This window comes from Mytilus californianus, unplaced genomic scaffold (genome assembly GCF_021869535.1).
Source record: "Mytilus californianus isolate M0D057914Y unplaced genomic scaffold, xbMytCali1.0.p SCAF_3, whole genome shotgun sequence".
In the NCBI taxonomy this organism is placed as follows: domain Eukaryota; kingdom Metazoa; phylum Mollusca; class Bivalvia; order Mytilida; family Mytilidae; genus Mytilus; species Mytilus californianus.
In genome coordinates this window covers 31,257,344-31,274,597 of record NW_026262679.1, presented here as the reverse complement: position 1 = coordinate 31,274,597, position 17,254 = coordinate 31,257,344, and the positions used below count along the sequence as shown (strand labels likewise).

Genomic DNA, 17,254 nt, shown 5'->3' with positions numbered 1-17,254 from the left:
AAATAAAGTCACTACTCCATAGGATATAGCTATAACATAATTATGTGTGGAACATTTTTTTAAGGCACTAGAATTTGATGTAATGCAATATTCAATTTAAGAAAGCTCTTTATGGTTTCTATTTATGTTTTTTTTCCACACCAATATTGGAAATCTTGCCAACTGGTGTTCCTATTTCTTGGAGGATAATATAGTTATAAAAGAAACTGACAAAAGTGAAAATGAGTATAGAATAAGCCATGTTTTATAAATAATGTTTCTGGTTGCTTGATATCAAAACAACAACAATATTGGTCTGCCTGATGCTATGTTGATTGTAAAATTGTTATGTTTTACATTCTTGTGGTCCTTCCTGTAGATTACCAGCTGCCCTGGAGAACATTGGGTCTGTCTGGTTTTATGTTGATTGTTCAAGTGTATTTTTTTCCATTCTAGTGGTCCTTCCTGTAGTTTGCCAGCTGCCCTAGAGAACATTGGTCTATCTGATGTTATGTTGATTGTACAGATGATGTGTTTGTGTGCCACAGGAAAAATAATGTATACATCAAACCTGTCCTCCCCAAGAGATGCTAATGAGAGTTTGTCACACTTGACTACTAGCATTGGAGCATTAGTACAGGAAAATACTTCAGCATTGAAGCAGTTGATTCAGCTTTGCACACAGGTATGACATTTTGCTGTGATTTATTAGAAACAAACAGTCAGACATGATCCAACCGTCATCTGTTCACAACAGTCATGAATCATCCTGATTATTTACCTATATAAATTGCTGTATTTTATGTCTGCACGCCTACAAAAACTGCATTTTACATGATAGATAAAGATAACAATTTTGTATGTCTTAAATATTTGAAGAAAAGTCTTTAATTGTTACGAAAAGTGCTGTTTCACCTAAGATGATGTTGTTGGATTTATTGCTATGCCTCCAACACTTAGTGGCTGTGCATATAGTGTTACCCAGGTCTCTCTGTCTCTTAATTTTCAACAGTTATAAACAAAGATTCTGTAGTTTTAGGCTGCTTTAGGGTTTACACATATATATATAAGAGTTACAGATCATGTATGTATTTTGATTTGGAATTACCTTCTTATCTAAAAAGACTTTATAGTCTTAGAAAACTGTTTGAAAATTGTATTTGGCAGGCGGTGATGGCATTCATGTTGTACCAACACACCTATATCTAATGATATTTGCAATCATGGTAGATTTTGACATTCTTATCTCTTCATCTGCCAAAAATATGTTGTTTCTAAATTGTATGGCATAATTGAAGTTTGATCAATGATGACCTTAGAACAACATATTCAGATGTTGATCATAAAATTAGGGGGAAAACATGTGGGAAAAATATACATTTACTATAAATTAAAGAGATACAAATCAAATTTAAAAGATTGTTTTTCATATGTGAAAGTACATGTATAAGGTTTGGATGTACAAATGGAAAAAGTTTAAATATTTATTTTGATCATCTGTGCAGTCAGAATATCTCGTAAACATTGTAATGTTTTCAAACTATATTGTATGTTCATAGGAATTACTTGGTGCAGCCATGGGTGTCTCTTCTAAGAGTGATATGATTGTGAGGAAGAAGTCCAAAGTATTGACAAAAGTCACAGAATCTTCAACATTTGCTGTAACTCAGGCATTGGTTTCACTTCTTACACAGAAAGGATGGACATCAAAAATGGTCAGGTCCCTTTCTGGAGCAAGATTATTAAGAGGTATGCTCATGAAGACATTTAAAGTTGTAGTGTTTTGCATATGAATAGGAACAGCATGGAATGAGAGACATTAAAATTTTTCATTTGCAGTGTTTGTATTTACGCAAAGAGAAAGGAAAAAAGGAGAAAAAATGAAAGCAGTACAGCTTATTTGTTTATTTTCCTGTAGGCTTTCCTTTGCATTGATAACATGAATCAAGTAGTATAATTGAATAAAGAGAATTTTCTAGGCTATTGTTGAGATTTTTTTGTTAAGATCTCTTGTTAATTTTTCAAATAATCCAGTACCCAAGTATAATAAAAATAAGGACATAGATGTAAACATTACAGGTCACAGTTAGGCTGTTAACAATTAGCAAAACTCATACTGTATAGTAAGCTATTAAATGCTTAAATGATAAAATTCTGGACAACAATTCAAAATAGAAAACCAATGGCCTGATTTATACTACAATGCACGACAAACTATTATGGCAGACAGCAACCAACCACAACAAATGGATAACAGATCTCTTGCTTGGAACAGGCATATGAAGAATGTGTTAGGGTTTAACATGTTTGTGAGCACTCAATCACCTTCCTGATTTACTGATTTATCAGTTATACACAGATTTGAAATCTAAATTTTAAATTTAAAACATTTTTGCAGACAGGAGCATAGTGAAATCAATATATTGGGTTATTAAGGGGTTATTTCAGAGATAAACACCCATACATTGATTTAATAGCTTTTTATCACAGTTTAAAGTGTTTGCTTTTTTCTTGAGAATTCCAATTAATAACACTTTTGATATATATACTTTAACATAATATATGTCATAAAATTGTCATAAAACTTCATAGTTTTGCTCTATCAGTTTACTATAAAATGTAGTGTATACTTATTTTGAAAAAAATATCTATTTTGTTACAGATGCCCCTCCTTCACCAGAAGCAGGGTCACTACCACCTAGTCCAACATCTAACTTCCCAACATCAGATGATGTATCACCTCTTCAGCTTATTAATGCTTTATCAGCATGTATATTATCAACAAAATTATTAGCTCATCATAAACAATGGGCTGCCAAACATCTCCTACAATCCCTATCTACACAGGTGATCATCCCCCAGGGACTGGAGAATCAGGCTGATCTTGGTGGAGACCTCCCACATTGTCAGGTGTCAAAATTGGAAGCTCACCAAAACAGACTGGCTATTTGTAAATGGAGTAACAAGAAGAATCTGTTAGCTACAAGGTAGTAATTTCAATGTGTACATAAAGTTGATTGTATCCAGAATCTTTACATTATCAGGAAATAATAGTATTGTTTTTTTTTCACCTTTCTTTTTAAATTCTTATGGTATAGATAGAGTTAAACACTCACACCCATAGTATTGAGACATAGTTTAGAAATAAGTAGATATGGTTTGATTGCCAATGAGACAACTATCCCCCAGAGATAAAATGAAGTGGTAGTTATTAATTATAGGCCACCGTACGGCCCTCTACAATGAGAAAACCCATACTGTATTGTCAACCTGACATGAAAAATGTGACACAATTTAAACGAGAAAAGTATCGGCCTAATTTATAACAAAACAATTTACGAAAAAACAAATATGACAGACATGAAAAAACGACAACCATTGTTCAACCAGCTCCTGAGTTTGGATAGTCGTATAAGAATGCAAAATTGTTTAAACTTTATGAAAAATTTATCATATGATATTGAGCAATCAGTTAAAAGAAGGAAGTACATGTAATAGACTTGTATACAACTATTGAGAGTTTGCTAGGAAAATATTTTATTATGTACCATATAAATGTAAAAATGTGTACATGTTTTATGTCTTTATTTTGATTTTGAATATGGTATGTAATTTTATATTTCCAGTGGATATGATGGAACTGTAAGATTTTGGAACTTGCCAAACAGAATCCATCAGTTTTTACAACACACCTGCATATTCAACAGAGGGGAGGATATATCTGGGGAAGATTTAGATGGTCATTTACTAGATAATGTCGGCTGGAGCAGTACTGGAAAGTTACTAGCTGGGTCTATGGATAGTTTAGTCAATATCTGGACTACTGGAGGTAATTATTTTGTATCTCTTGATTGTATTGTTCTTTAATAGTTTCATTCCAGTAACTAGATTTCCATGAAACTTTAAAAAAATCTTTTAACACCAAATCTCATTTTAAACCTCTTATTTTATATTTTATTATTGCAAAGGAAATAAAAACCTTTCCCCATGGCTATTTAAATTTTAATTTTCTTCACAAGGAGTTTATTTTCTATATAGCCAAATGAATTACTGTTTTTATTTTCAAGGAGAAATTTATAATTCCCATTGAATGAACTCCACAGAGAACAATAGCTATTGTTTTTATTCAGTGGGACAGTTCACTCAGCAAAAATTGTATGTTATGTAGTTCTGTGATGTGTATGATATCAATTTTTGTGAGCATGAGTAATTGTTTCTGGAATAACCTGATCTAGTTTGCTTGAAACCAAAAGTTTGGAGAGTCAAAAATATCAAATGTAGGGAGTATCAAGATGAAACAGGTCTAAACAGAATAGCAGGTCAGGTCACTTAAGGGAGTTCCAAATGTATACATCTGCATGATTGTCATACTTTAAAAATATTAAGGATCTAGATAAATCATTTTACAGTATATTTTGAAATGAAAATGAATATTCTACTTTGAAAATTTTTATGCCCCACCTAGGGGCATTATGTTTTTCGGTCTGTGCGTCCATTCGTTCGTCTGTTCATTCGTCCGTTCGTAGGTATGCCGTCCGTTTTTCTATCCCGCTTCAGGTTAAAGTTTTTGGTCAAGGTAGTTTTTGATGAAGTTGAAGTCCAATCAACTTGAAACTTAGTACATATGTTCCCTATGATATGATCTTTTTAATTTAAATGCCAAATTAGAGTTTTGATCCCAATTTCACGGTCCACTGAACATAGAAAATGATAGTGCGAGTGGGGCATCCGTGTACTATGGACACTTTCTTGTTTATTTTGTATTTATCTCTAATTTTTTTTTTAAGGTGGACGAGGATATTTAGATGTACAACCACACTGGGTGACTGCCCTGGCATGGCCTCAACATAAAGGTGTCATTGGAGGCTGTCTTGGTTTAACCACAGACAGTTTATTAGTTGGGCGTCTAGACGGCTCCTTAGCTTATATAGATATTCTGGATACCAGTAGCTTTAGAAGACAAGAATTAGAACAGTGCTATAGAAGAAATGGTAGGATATTAACATTTTTAAAATTCTTTTATATCAAGTATTATGTAGGTACAGAATTATCAGGAATGTAAAAAATGCATTTTGTAAGAGAAAGTAGATAATCTTTGGTAAAGAAATAAAATGAAATGAATTTCAAATACGAAGTAATTTTATTTTTGTTATAACTTTAAACTGAACAGGAAATTATTTAAAATCAAGAATAAACTGTAAATTGTAATTTATGTTAACTTGAATTACTGCCTTAAGCCATTTATTTTTATTATTTATTTTATTAAATATTATAGTGTCAGTCACAAAACTAGCCTGGTTTGATGAGGATAAAAATTTTGCTGTTGCCTACAGTGATGGAGTAGTCTCCCTTTGCAGTAAGCTAGATATAGAGCAGCCTGTGACAACAGAGGCTCATCAGGTCAGTAGAGCATAGGTCATATGTATATGAGTCCAAAGTTCATCATGTATTTACTGCAGTACTGAATGAACTTCCACTTTTAGAATAGTAAACTTGATAAGATTCAAAATTATAGGATATAATTGATTAAAATACAAGTATTGATTCTAGTTAATATGATTAAGTAAAAATATTGCAGTGGTACTGTAAACCAACTAATTTTCATGAGAAAAAATTTGAATATAGATCATTGTGAATATGTAACACTCAGGTCTTATATAAATTCATAAAGAAAATTAGAAAAAAAATGAAAAAAATTGCCTCGAAGTCAACTAGAAAGGACATAAAAATAATTTTGTATACAGTTTTTCTTTATCTTGCATGTGTTAAAAGTTACGTTTTGATATTGCTATTATAGAGTTCCATATCCAGTCTGAAGTGGGATCCCACTGGTCACATTCTTGCAACATGTGCTGATGGTGACCTGAATATCAAACTATGGTTTCCACAAAGGGAGGGGTTAATATTGTTGTATGTACTTCCCCATACTACTCCTGCAGGAACATTGGAATGGTGTAATATGCTTGGCAAGGGAGATAGTAAACAGCTCATGTTAGCAAGGTAATGTCAGATTGAATATTGGGAGGATAAAGTATAATTATGATGAACTAAAAGAGGAATCAAAATAATTTTTCTACAAATGTGAACTTCTTACTTTTTGTTACATATAATTTAACAGATTCGTATTTCACATTGTAATTTAAAGTATTAATTCCAGGATTAATTTTTTGTGTTAAATTGTACTTTGAAGGAACTAAGAATTAGGAACCCACAAAAATTGATAATTTACTATATTTTTTGTCCCCATGCATAGGGGGAATGGACATGGAAATACCAGATGTCCGTCCATCCAGTCTTGTAAGCACTTTCATGTGTTCAATCCTTGTCATATTTTTATGAAGTTTATTTTAAAGCTTTAAATCAGCAATGGCAATACAATTTTGAAATTCTGTGCCAAATAACTTTTTTTAAAGGGTTATGCTACTTGGTAATATAAATCATTTGAAAGTTTGCATCCTAAGCACTCTGAAAGAGTACATTTCTTGTAGGATTATTATGAAATTTATATCTAAGGTTTATACAAGTGACGTGTGGAACAAGTTCGAAAATCAGTGTTGATCAGTAATATGAAGAAGCTGCAGATATTTTCTTTCAATCAATATCCACAAATATAATGTTTAAAAAATATTGATATATTACAGTGGAAGTGATATTGGTTGTGTGAATATCTGGGCAGTCAAACAGATAATGAATAGTGACATCAACCTTTCCCCATTCAGAGGAAGAAGACAGGTAAATACTTAACTAACATAAATGTTGGATTTAATTAAACTAGATGTCCTTTAAAAGAATTTCTGATATCATATTGAAAATTATAGTGATATGAAAAACTATTGTATTATGGTTGACATAGATTGACACTGAAATTTAGTTGCAAAGTCAGTTGACCAAAATACACTTTTAATTACTTATTTCAAGGTTCGCAGAGGAAATCCAAACTCTATAGATACCGTGTTGTATCATTTAAAAAATGGTTTAAATAATCACAATGTCAGCTGTGCTATGGGTTTCTTTAAAAAAAAAATTTATTGCAATGGCTAAATAATTAATAAAGGAAACTTGATTTTTTTAGAGACTTTTTTTTTATTTATAAGAATTAATCTAGTGGCTAGTTACAAGTTAACATTAATACCAGTAGTCAAGAAATTATGTGCATTTAGTTTTATAATCTGCTTTATATATGATTTATGTATTGACAGGAACAAACAGAAAATGGAGAATACGATGGTCATGAGGAGATAACTCTGTCACCTGTAGTATCACTGTATGGACACATTACAGGAATAACAGCTCTATCCTTCAGTCCTAATGGTATGATGTTATCATCAGGATGCACTAGAGGATGGTTAAATATTTGGTCTCTTCCTGTAAGTTGTAGTAATGTTTCTTATATCCATGGAAATTGATTTCTTCTAAATAAGTATGGTATAATTGCTAGTGAAACAAAATATCCCATTTACTGTTAAACTTCATAGAAAACTATAACTAAGCTTCATAAAAAACTATAGAATTGAAATTTTATTAAAACTGTTTCTTAATCTAAGCAAAAAATGCTGTGAATAAAAAATAGTTTAAAACGAAAATTTGATACATTAACAGTAGTATTTCATTTTAATTTATTTACTTTTTTGACAGGATGGCTGTTTATTGCAAACCCATATAGAGAATGGCAGCGTTAATGATCTTAGCTGGTATGCTGATTTTGGATTAGCTGCTTGTTTTAATAGAGTAAAGGTAATATATGATGTTTTTACACAAAGACATTTTTTTCAGGAAACTTGAAATGATACTCATTTAAAAGTTAGAAAAGACAAATAGGTAAGAGCACTACATTTTTTTATGCCCCCGCCGTAGCGGAGGGGGCATTAAGTTTTACCCTTGTTCATCTGTACATCTGTAAGTTCGTGAGTCCCAAAATTGGTTTCCGTTCTCTAACTTAGTTTGCCTCAACCAAATGTTATGAATCTTATACACAATGCTTATTACCACAAAACACAGATCAAGTTTGAATTTTGGGGGCGTCACATTTACCGTCCTAGAGTTATGCTCCTTCACAAATGGAAAAATTGCTGAATTTTTCGTTCCCGTTCTCTAACTTTAGTTTGCCTCAACCAAATGATATGAAACTTATACACAATACTTATTACCACAAAACACAGATCAAGTTTGAATTTTGGTGGCGTCACTTTTACCGTTATAGAGTTATGGCCCCTTTCAAATGGAAAAATTGCTGATTTTTTGTTTCCGTTCTCTAACTTTAGTTTGCCTCAACCAAATGATATGAAACTTATACACAATGCTTATTACTACACAACACAGATCAAGTTTGAATTTTTGGTGGCGTCACTTTAACTGTTCTAGAGTTATGCCCTTTGCAAATGGAAAAATTGCTGAATTTTTGTTTCCGTTCTCTAACTTTAGTTTGCCTCAACCAAATGATATGAAACTTATACACAATGCTAATTACCACAAAACACAGATCAAGTTTGAATTTTGGTGGCGTCACTTTTACCGTTTTAGAGTTATGGCCCCTTTCAAATGGAAAAATTGCTGAATTTTTGTTTCCGTTCTCTAACCTTAATTTGTCTCAAGCAAATGATATGAAACTTATACACAATGCTTATTACCACAAAACACAGATCAAATTTGAATTATGGGGGCGTCACTTTTACCGTTCAAGAGTTACAGAACTAGTTCAACCAATTATCAATTCATAGATGTGATGTCATGAAATTGTACATAGACATTTTAATTGCCATCAGGTAAATCAATGAAATACTGTTAATTCAGAAATTCTTGCTATGTTTTTATTAATTAAAAAAAATGTGACTGAGTGAGTATCGCTATTAGAGCCAGCGTTCTGAAATCTGATACATATATCTGTATGTAGATTTTCCTGAAATCACAAAAGTTAATCTAGCATTTTAATTTTGTCCATTCTTCAAAAATCTCAATAATAAATGCACACAATAATTTCTGAATGTACAGTAAGACTTTATATATAACATAGGAACAATTTAAGAATGAATTATGAGAATACTCTTAAATGTGTATAAATAAAAAAGTAATTTTCGGATAACTACCAATAATAATGTAACAGTGATAATGTCTGTGCTGATATTTACTTGAAGGATGTTGTTCTGTTACATTATTTACCGGAGACATACTTAAAATACAAAGCACAGGCTATTGCTAGGAAGTCACTTAAACAGCAAGGCATTGTGGGATTGAGTCAAGCACCATGTCTTCAAGGTCTGCTCCAATGTCTTCCAAATATTCTGCAAGACCAGTATTTGCATGAAAAGGTAATAAATATTGTTAATTTTTGTATTTATGAATTTAAAGGAAATGGGTAATTGCTAATTTGATAATACCACAACACCCGTTTATCGCCCTGAACATGCATGAAATATTTACCACTGGATGTTAAGCAACCAACAATCAATCAACACCCATTTAATCCAAAACTTTGTTAGAAAAAGCAAATATAGTATAAAACCAATACTTTTAATAGTGTAAGTGTTGTATAATTGGAAGGAATATTGTCAAAATGCACCAAATTTGGAATAATATCCATTTAAACAAAAAGGCAAGTTTTCAAGATATTTTAACATATTTTGGAACCTGATGTTCCTAAACAATCAAAAGTTCTCTGTTTTTCACATAGCATAAGGGTGGGATGGGGAGGGGTGACAAAATATGTTAGTTAATGTTATAATTGTAAGTGTCTGACAGTGTGTCTGTGTTTTAGGTCTGTTTACCAAAGAAACTGAATAAACCATTGTCAATATTTTTGACTCATATAATGTATTTAAAAAAATACTTCTCAAATCGTGATTAATAATGAAATCATATTCTTCAGTTAAGTTAAATGATTCTTAATTTGTCTTCTGATTAATTTTCCTTAGATGGATCCCTGCAATGTTACATCTAGAATAAACATGCTCTTATTTTCAGGCAATTGTTGTATCTGGACAGCAGTTAGTTCATAGTCCATTCTTACAGCATCTAGCAGTATTAGCAGTTGGACTAAATTTAGAAAAAGCTTTATGTTACAGTCCTGTTCCCCCTCACCATTGCCAGAATGTGAACAGTAAGTCAATTTTTGGTATCCAGTGTTTTGACATGAACATTTCTCGTGTGTATCAAAGTAAAAATGATTTTTATTGAGCATATTTCCCATGTGGAGAGCAAAAAAATTGTGTTCGAAAAATTATAATTTTTTTTTGCCATTAAGAAGTTTATTTTGATGTTGATTTGGATTACATAGGTTCCAATGGTAAGTATATTATACATAGTTTTGACAAGAACAAGTAAACAAAGTATAATTTTATTATATATAGAATGAGGTTGACCTGTGAGAAGGGCGTAAAGTTTTAAATATCACTGGAAAACAATAGCATAAAGGATATGCACTTATAACAAAATTTAGCTTGACAACAGATTACTAACATTCCCCTTTAAATATTTGTTGCTATGGTATTTAAAAGGGAAGGGAGAGTAGTCAGAAATACTGTTTGATTATCAAGGTTTCTTGTAAGTGAGAAAGACCGGGAACTTTTACACTAATTTTATTGTAAAGAGCCAAATTCCTTTGTAAGCTTTTGTCCATAGAAGTTTTTTTAATTTTCCAAGGAAAAACTCTTATATTCTGCATATACAATTTATTGAGGGGAGTAATTGATGGAATAATGTTTTATTTGTAGATATAGAAAGACTTGTTCCAGAGTGGCAATGGTTACTGTCTTTTTCAACTGCTCTAAAATCTACAGAAGCATTAACAAAGAGAACACAATTCCCAGAATCCTTTAAGTTGTTAAACAGAGAAATGACAGAAAGAAGACCTGAAATTCTGGTAAATGTTTAATTGATTAAATTTTACTTGCTACACTTCAATACTGTCCTTTATTACGAATTTTATGAAATAGCTTAAATTTATAAAAGTAACTGAAAATGTTGTTTAAAATAAAATCATCAGATCTAGATTATGATGTGACAGATCTTGAACATCCTTAAAATCATGACATTAAATAACAGTGTTGAAAAATATTTAAAAGTTTTTTAATTGATCACCTTTTTCATTAGATAAAAGATTTTGTAAATTGAGACATTTCCTTTAGGATGCAGTTATTCCAAGAATGATTTCTTTGTTTCAAATCATTCAGTATTGATGATGTTTTTATGTTATAAGTGTAGATTTGGAAATATTTGACAATAATTTTTTATATTAAATAGGACAACGTGAAATGGGATTTGAATATGGATACTCAGATAATGGTTTGGGCTATGCAGAGACCAGAAGATTGGCAGCTTGGAGGGAAGTGTGAGGCCTATCTGTGGGGTAATGGTAGACATGGTCAGATATGTGAAGGAGGAAGAGCTTCCTTTGTACCTACAAAAGTACCAACATTTTCTTGTGCTCAGCAGGTAAATATTTAGAAAGAAAAATGGAAAAAATTCCTTACTTTACTTATGAATAGCAATAGATATGTTTTGACCTCTAAAGAAATAATTTGTACATACAAAAGAGGTCAGCACAGTGAAATGTGTCAAATTTTTGAAAAACAAAATAATATGTATTCATCTTAAGCAGATTTAAGTCTTTAAGGATGCTTTAAATAAAAACCCAAGTCATAACAAAGTCTTAGATTCTTAGATTCTGCACAATATTAGGGTTATATTCACATTTGATTTTGCATTCTTTTACCTAGGATTTTTACACCCTCATCTGTTTTGATGAAAATAGATGTGTTTAAAAAATCAACTTTGTTTCATTTTCCAGATTATATGTGGACAGAACTGTACCTTTGTAGTACAAAGTAGTGGGACAGTGTTAGCTTGTGGAGAAGGAAGTTATGGTAGACTAGGACAGGGTAACTCAGATGACCACCACACATTAACAGTTATATCATCCATACAAGGTAAGTTTTATTTACATTAAGTGGTGGAGATATGCAATTGTGGAAGAAGGGGACAGCAGGGGACTGCTTTTATCATTTGACCAGAATATTAACGATGGTATACTCCAGGTGTTGTTCCAAGTGTAGATTTTACTTAGTCTCACAGATGTCAAATTTGATTCTCTCTTATGAATATATAACAATGTTACAAAATTCAGGAAAAAAGCAGTGAAGATAGTTTTACTATATATGACTATATGACTGTCATACAAGTGAGAGGTTTAGCTAGCTATAAAACCAGGTTTAATCCACCATTTTCTACATAAGGAAATTCCTGTACCAAGTCAGGAATATGACAGTTGTTTTCCATTCATCTGATATGTTTGAACTTTTGGTTTTGCATTTTGATAAGGGACTTTCCGTTTTGAATTTTCCTTGGAGTTCGATATTTTTGTTATTTTACTTTTTGCAAGATAGGTGTGTACAGTGATAAGATTTTTAATGAGGATCATTAATGTAGGTCTTTTAAATTATTTCAGGTTTTGTGGTGACAAATTTGTGTTCCTCAGTGGGATCAGATGGTCACAGTTTGGCTCTGACAGAAAGTGGAGAAGTATTCAGCTGGGGAGATGGTGATTATGGTAAACTAGGTCATGGTAATAGTGATAGACAGAGGAGACCTAGACAGATTGAGGCTCTACAAGGGGAAGAAATAGTTCAAGTAATAATAAACTTTTCTAGTTCAATTTAAAGTTTGTCAAGAGTTGTCTTTTATAACAATTGTTAGGTTTCACAATCTATAGTGCAGATGAAAAGATTAAGGTCACTTTTAATCAAATGTAGCTGAGTCCAGCCAGAGTAACTTTGAATTCAACTGGCAAGAAATGGTAGTTGATAAATTTATTGTTTATGCTATAACAAGAGAAATTAAATACTTTTCGTTACTAGTATGTAGATGTGGTGTAAATTTTTTTTAGATAACAGATAATTTAGATACGAATTATAGAATTAGATTTTGAGAAACATGTTTATAAAAATCTAATTAGAATAACCCATATTCACCAACATATGTTAAATATATGCAAAAATGGAAGTAGTCTTTGGAAATATATCCCTTGATTCCTTTGCAGCTTTCCTGTGGATTTAAACACAGTTCTGTTGTAACATCCGATGGTAAACTGTTTACTTTTGGTAATGGTGACTATGGCAGACTGGGACATGGGTCAACATCTAACAAGAAAATACCAGAAAGAGTTATGGGACTTGATGGTCACCCAGTTGGTTATGTAAGTTTATATTAGGATTGTTATTGTATAGTATCATTATAAAGTAGTCAGCTGATTGAAACAAACAGAATGTTTTTATTCTGGATAAGAAGCAATAGTTTATACTAACTGATTCTCATATATAAATTGTAGTGAATGTGTCAACTTTGGATCTTCTCAATTTTTGAATATATCAAGAAAGTGAGAAAAAAATTGAAAAGTAAATTGTTGGGAAGGTGAACAGAAAGAGCGAAACAAATTAATAAGTTGAATAACAGTATGATGATTATGTACATAAGATACTTACATCTATATAATGGAAAACTGAGGAAAACCATTTATTAACGGAATTTTTATTGAGGTTTATCCTTTTGACAGTGGCTCGTAGGTTTCCAAGCATAAAGTCTATCTTTTCAAAGTTATACAGATTTTGATTTGGAAAGATGGTTTGAATTCGCTGCTAGCAAGGAAGTTATATTTCTGTTTTTGAAAAATAAAAATTAACATTTTTTCTATTTTTATATTAGGTTGCTTGTGGTTTGAACCATACCCTTTGTGTGTCTACTGATGGTGCTACAGTTTGGTCCTTTGGGGATGGAGATTATGGTAAACTTGGATTGGGTAATACGTCTGGTAAACTGGTACCAACAAAGATAGAGGCTTTACAGGGACAGTTTATCAAAAAAGTAGCTTGTGGTGCTCAGTTTTCTGTTGCCTTGACTAAAGATGGAAGAGTGTTTACATGGGGACAAGGTAATATGTTTTTTGTGTTTTCTAAATATCAAAAAAAATATTATTTAGAGGAGACTTGAATTTAATTTTTTATTTGAACACAGTTTATAAGATTTGAAAGTATAATTGATGGATTGCGAATGTTACCTTCCAACTGTTAATTTTTTTTTCAAATTAAGATCCTTGTGGATACATCACTTGTAATTTGAAATAATTGATAGAAATACATTTGTATTTTTTTCTTATATCTACTAACTCTCCCAATATCTTCAAGTTCAATCAAAGTCACAGTGTAGTTCAACAGACTATTTAAAAAACCAGCAATGTCATAAAAATAATTATTTTTCTGTTTTTCAAATGTTTTAAGGAACTGCAGCTTAAAGGAGACAACCATAATAATTTTTTTACTTGTCTAATTCATTTGTTTATCTATGAATATTTTTTTAAAGTTGAGGGTAAAATGAATGTGCTTTTTTATTATTGATTTACAGATCGCTTGATTGGCCAACCAGATATACGAGCAAGAAGTTGTACAAGACCTCAGGAAGTACCATCATTGGCAGGATATTATATTGAAGATGTGGTTTGCGGGTCAGATCACACCTTAGCGCTAACCAGTGGTGGAGATGTATGGGCCTGGGGTAACAATAATGAAGGCCAATTGGGACTAGGTCACACTAATTCACCTGTCAGAGAACCTCAACTGGTACCTTGTTTAACTGGCAAAAATATCAAACAGGTATTTTTTTATCTATAACAACATGTACACATTGTAAATGCCATTGTTATATTGCTTCAAAGTTCAGACTGCTAGTTAGAAGATATGTGAAATTAGTGTAAAAGTTTAAGATTTAATTAATTATATTATAGGAATTTAAGATGGTAATATTTTTCTAAATTGTATTGCTATATTCAGTGCCAGGTTGTCTAAATCTGTGTTGTAAGTTTGAGCTCTTTAGATTATTGTTCTAGATCTTCCAGTAACTGTCAAGATAAAAGTTCAATCCTCAAGATATTTCAGTTATTGTATTTTATATTTTTTATCTCATGTGCTTTAAACCATTATATTTCTTTCCAATATATTTAAAGTAAATAATCTGTCCTTCTTTTAGATATCTGCAGGTAGGACACATAGTGGTGCCTGGACAGCTGTACCTGCTTTACCTAGAGTACCTGGGGTACCAGTCTCATTACAGTTAGGGTTACCAGATAGTGTTCCTACTCAGTTTGGTAGTCTGAAGGGGATCAACTTAGAGGAGGTTCAAGGCAGACTGAAACTGCTTCATCACTTCTCAGATCTGATTTATACATCATGGAGATTGCTACCTCTTACTACTCTATCAGTTAGTGAATTGCTTAAAACTATCAATAATACATGGAGATTACTTGCCCTTTGAACTCTGTTACTGCGATATTGTTTATATGTAAAACATGGAGAGATAGCTTAAACACATTTTGGTAAATTTATCGGTAGCAATGCATGTTGATTTTCATGGCTGTACAAGTGTATGCATTTAGGAAGAGATATCACAAAACTGAATTTCCGTTTTCCATTTTAAGATTTTAACATTAAATTGAATTGTGTTCAGTGTTTTGACAAGTAAGGTATTTTATAAGATTTGGAACTGAATTATAAGCTTTGCATATGATGTTAAATTCTGTTTACTTCCAAACTTTAATTACTTTACACCTATATTTTCTTTTAGAATGAACTAAACAGATATGATGCTGGAATGGAGGGTATAATTGATGGTAGACTAAGAATGTTGTTATCTCCAAGAGTGTATACATTACCAATGGTTAGAGCTATAGGTAAAACTATGGTTCAGGGCAAGAACTATGGTCCACAGATAACAGTCAGAAGGCTCTCTACAAGGTAAAACTATCTGTCAAATTTATATTTATAATGTTGTTAACAATGTTAAGATCAAAGGAGTAGGTGTGATTAAAGCCTTTGTTTTGTTCTAAAAATCTAAGAGGCTTAAAAATTCTTACATTCTAATAATTATTTAATTTTATTATACTTCACGTTATAGTGCCAGATTTTGATTGGCTGATACGAGGGAGATAATTTACTTTATCCCATGGCTCAGCAGGAGACAATTTTTTGAATGTCACCCTCTCGTGCAGACCAAGGAGTAGGAGGGGTAACAATCTGCTCTATCACTCTGTCAGCTATGTGTTATTTATATAGTATTTCAAAATAAATATAATGATGTGATATGCACACTGCCAATTATGAAATCATAGTGACATCATAATTTGTATATTTCACCAAAATTAGTCATTTAAAAGCAAGAACTTTTCTGGTATTTCTTTTTTTTTCTTACTTTTTGATTATTGATTATTTCTATTTGCACCTAGATATATTTGTAAAATTTATCACTTAAAAAGATATATATTCTTTAATAGAGGGAAGAAATGTAAACCAGTTTACACACAGATAGGACAACAGGTTGTGAAGTTAAGACAGGAAGACTTACGGTTACCAGCTAGAGCTTGGAAGGTTAAGTTAATAGGTGAAGGAGCAGATGATGCTGGGGGCGTGTTTGATGATACAATCACAGAAATGTGTCAGGTAACATTGGATTTATTTCAAAAGGGGGTAAAAGATAACAAGGGGGATTAAAAATAGATAAGTGGATGAAAGACGGGCAACAACATGACCAAAAGAAAAATGATGAAGAAATAACAACTTTCACAGAAAACTAAAGATTGAGCAATGTCTGTCTTTATTTAGTGATTAACATCTGTGTAGCAAATCAAAAGTTTATATTTTGATCATTATATTATCTTAAGATCATTCAAAAATTGGAATAGTCTTTTAAATTATTCTGAAAATAAGCAAAATTAAGTTCTTAAAAACAGTGAAGATTTGTAATATCTTATCAGTCTATGCAAATAAAGTTATAAACTATAGATGGACACACTTACTTAACCAAAATAAATCTGTGTTTGACTGTACATTCACATGCTAAAGTGTCATTTCATATATTTATAACGTCGGAATGTTTTTGCAGGAATTAGAGACTGGAGTGGTACCCTATCTGATTCCAACACCAAATTGTTTGAATGAGTCTGGCAATAACAGAGATAGGTAATTGTATACTTCTTTTAAAGACATTGTCATTAGATCCAACGTCAATTATTTCTTTAAAACAATATTGAAATGTAATCATATAGCTAGATGAAACTCCTGAAATAGAGAATTAACATTTTTAGGGGTGTTTTTAGGAGGAACATTGTGAAAATGTCCCCATAATGTCGAAATTCATTGTATATTGAAAAAAGAAGGAATAGTTGACCACATGAAGTTTTTATTAATTTAATGAAATATATTAACCAATGTCGATTTTTGTTGTATATAATGGTTTTTAA

General features: G+C 31.6%; 1 protein-coding gene across 2 annotated transcripts in view; it reads left to right on the top strand.

Annotated features, from left to right (window-relative positions):
* Positions 1-17,254, top strand: part of LOC127734359 (probable E3 ubiquitin-protein ligase HERC1) — an 83,017-nt gene that overhangs the window by 56,696 nt on the left and 9,067 nt on the right. For both annotated transcript variants that reach the window (XM_052244196.1, XM_052244195.1), the window contains exons 50-72: positions 436-664; positions 1,539-1,728; positions 2,642-2,966; positions 3,606-3,808; positions 4,767-4,970; positions 5,255-5,379; positions 5,777-5,979; positions 6,621-6,711; positions 7,179-7,346; positions 7,615-7,713; positions 9,111-9,284; positions 9,937-10,072; positions 10,686-10,834; positions 11,215-11,406; positions 11,762-11,900; positions 12,419-12,600; positions 13,010-13,165; positions 13,672-13,897; positions 14,368-14,615; positions 14,989-15,219; positions 15,583-15,752; positions 16,289-16,454; positions 16,897-16,973. In XM_052244196.1, the coding sequence (XP_052100156.1) occupies positions 436-664; positions 1,539-1,728; positions 2,642-2,966; positions 3,606-3,808; positions 4,767-4,970; positions 5,255-5,379; positions 5,777-5,979; positions 6,621-6,711; positions 7,179-7,346; positions 7,615-7,713; positions 9,111-9,284; positions 9,937-10,072; positions 10,686-10,834; positions 11,215-11,406; positions 11,762-11,900; positions 12,419-12,600; positions 13,010-13,165; positions 13,672-13,897; positions 14,368-14,615; positions 14,989-15,219; positions 15,583-15,752; positions 16,289-16,454; positions 16,897-16,973 (4,083 nt within the window). The remainder of the gene's footprint in view (positions 1-435; positions 665-1,538; positions 1,729-2,641; positions 2,967-3,605; positions 3,809-4,766; positions 4,971-5,254; positions 5,380-5,776; positions 5,980-6,620; positions 6,712-7,178; positions 7,347-7,614; positions 7,714-9,110; positions 9,285-9,936; positions 10,073-10,685; positions 10,835-11,214; positions 11,407-11,761; positions 11,901-12,418; positions 12,601-13,009; positions 13,166-13,671; positions 13,898-14,367; positions 14,616-14,988; positions 15,220-15,582; positions 15,753-16,288; positions 16,455-16,896; positions 16,974-17,254) is intronic.